The 2,500-nt window shown below is 40.8% G+C and overlaps 1 protein-coding gene across 1 annotated transcript in view; it reads right to left on the bottom strand.

Moving 5' to 3' along the window:
- LOC113814304 (A disintegrin and metalloproteinase with thrombospondin motifs like) overlaps positions 1 to 2,500 on the bottom strand; it is a gene marked incomplete in the record, with an annotated part of 254,087 nt that overhangs the window by 82,461 nt on the left and 169,126 nt on the right. The window contains 1 exon segment of the mRNA XM_070138901.1: positions 913 to 994. Coding sequence (XP_069995002.1) covers positions 913 to 994 — 82 coding nt within the window.

Below are 2,500 nucleotides of genomic sequence, written 5' to 3'. Positions count from 1 at the left end.
ATATTGCAACTTACACACCTATAAAAACGAATTAAGTAAAAAAAAAAGAAAGAGGAGTAGAAGAAATACTCGAAGAATGTAACAGAGCTTTCAATTTTTTGTTTATATTTTTAGTATCGACACAAAATTGTTCCCATTCACCTAAAGCACAATCTCTGCGAGGACTTCCCCCTTCCCCTCCCCTCACCCTCCCTTTCCCCTTCTCTCCCCCCTCCTCATTCACCTTTCCTCTCCTTCTCCTCCCCTTCCCCTCCTCATTCACCTTTCCTCTCCTTCTCCTCCCTCACCTTCTCTTTCCCCTTCTCCCTCCCCTCTCCTTCCCTCACCCTCTCTTTCCCCTTCACCCTTACCTCCCCTTCTTCTCCCTTCATTCTCTCTTTCCCTTTCACCTTTCCCTCTCCATTCTCCTTCCCTCTCCTTCCCTCCCATTTCCGTCCCTTTCCCCTTCTCTTCTTTTATTTCTTTCCCATTTCCCCTTCCCTCCCTCTCCTCTCCCCTACCCCCCTCCCCCTTTTAACAATCGAAAGTGGTTCAGTGAAAGTTTTTGTTTGCTGTATTTATTTTTCTTTCTTTCTCCATTTCTCTCCATACTTACTTATTCAATTTCTGATTTATCGTATTCTTAAAACTGAATTATTTTGTGGATGTATTTTTCACAAAGCAAAAAATCTATTTTTACACCAACATTACATTTTTTCATTATTGGTTTTCATTTTGGATCGTTTATCAGTATCACTGTATCTAAAATTCCTCCTTTCTTTATTATCACTATTCCCTCTTTTATCTAGATTTTCCTACTCCTCTTTTATTACCGTATTTTAACCTTTCCTCTACTTTTTTTTCCTTTTTAGGGGGGAAGTTTATTTTTTGATATTTCTACAATTCATAATTATAGATAAAGACAACACTTACCTGTTGTGTGGCTACGTGAGTGATGGCACTGGCTAGGCAGATGAGTGCCAGCACCAACAGGCATCGATGAGACTCCATTTTACTGTAAAGAAAAAAGAAAAATGTTAAATTCATGTTTTTGTTGTCATAGATGTTCATTTTTCTTTATTCTTGTGTGTTTGAATTGTATTTTATCTTTATTAGGTTGATATGGTGTATCCAGATAGCGTAAGGAAGCTATTTGGTTATATAATTATGGGAGAAAAAGCAAAATTTTAGTGGTTTAGTATTTCGTCTTAGAATTTACTGGTTTTAATAGGTTTAATCATTATTTTCTCTTTCAGTCTCTTTCAGTCTCTCTAGTTCTCTGCTTGTGATTCACCCTCTCTTTCATTTACTCTCTCTCCCTCCCCCCCTCTTTCTATCTATCTATCTATCTCTTTCTCCTCTCTCTCTCTTTCTTTCTCTCTCTCTCTGTTACTCACTCTCTCTCTCTCTCTCTCTCTCTTTCTTTCTTTCTCTCTCTCTCTCTCTCTCTCTCTCCCTCTCTCTCTCTCTCTCTCTCTCCCTCCCTCCCTCTCTCTCTCCCTCCCTCCCTTCTTCCTCCTCTCCCCCTCTCTCTCCCTTTCATTCACACACTCTCCTTGCTCTCACTCTTTCCTCGCGTGTTCATGATATGTCTCTTTTATGACTCAGCCTCACTCTCGACCGCACGCGACCACAGCGAGACGTTTTCAAGACCTCAACATTGATGAGAGATAACATTGCAATGTGAATATAATATCGGAGTATAATAATATTGTGTATATATATGTATGTATATATATATATATATATATATATATATATATATATATATATATATATATATATATATATATATATAGAGAGAGAGAGAGAGAGAGAGAGAGAGAGAGAGAGAGAGAGAGAGAGAGAGAGAGAGGGAGAGAGAGAATGTATATACGCATACAGTATTTATGCATATATGTCAACATATATATATATATGTATTCTCATAGAAGCCTTTACAACAACTCCATATTTCTGCAAGACCTTCGCCCCCCCCCCCCAGTTGCTGAAAGGAAGTGAGAAACCGGGAATGAAACGAAGAGAAAAGGAAATCGAATAATTGATACGAAATCACGAACTTTTTCCTCGTTTGGACACCCAGCAATGTGATCGCTCGCAGCTGTGTGCGTGCGTGTGCGTGGACGTCTATGTGTGCGTGAGTGTGCGTGGACGTTTATGTGTGTGCGCGCACGCGCGCGCGCGCGTGTGTGTGTTTGCGTGTGATATATGACAACTTTTTCGGGAAAATAGTCGGGGTGAAGAGATAAATACGAAGAAGAGAGTTGAAAGCAAGCAAGAAAGAAAGAGGGATATTAGAAGGAGGGGGTACAGGAAAAAAAGAGGGACCCTGCAATTGAAATGACGGAGGAGAGTGAAAGACGAAGAGAGGTGAACAGGGAGAAGAAGAGCCGGAGAAGGCCGAGGAAGAGATAGAGAAAGAGGAGATAGAGGAAGAGGAGGAAGAAGAATAAAGCGAGGACAAAGAAGGACGAGAAGGATCGAGCTGGGACAGTGCCAACCCGCGAGCAGCGTTGCCATC

The sequence above is a fragment of the Penaeus vannamei genome, chromosome 25, assembly GCF_042767895.1.
Source record: "Penaeus vannamei isolate JL-2024 chromosome 25, ASM4276789v1, whole genome shotgun sequence".
Lineage (NCBI taxonomy): Eukaryota > Metazoa > Arthropoda > Malacostraca > Decapoda > Penaeidae > Penaeus > Penaeus vannamei.
The sequence above is the reverse complement of the archived record's forward strand: the minus strand, read 5'-3'. Positions and strand labels throughout refer to the sequence as shown.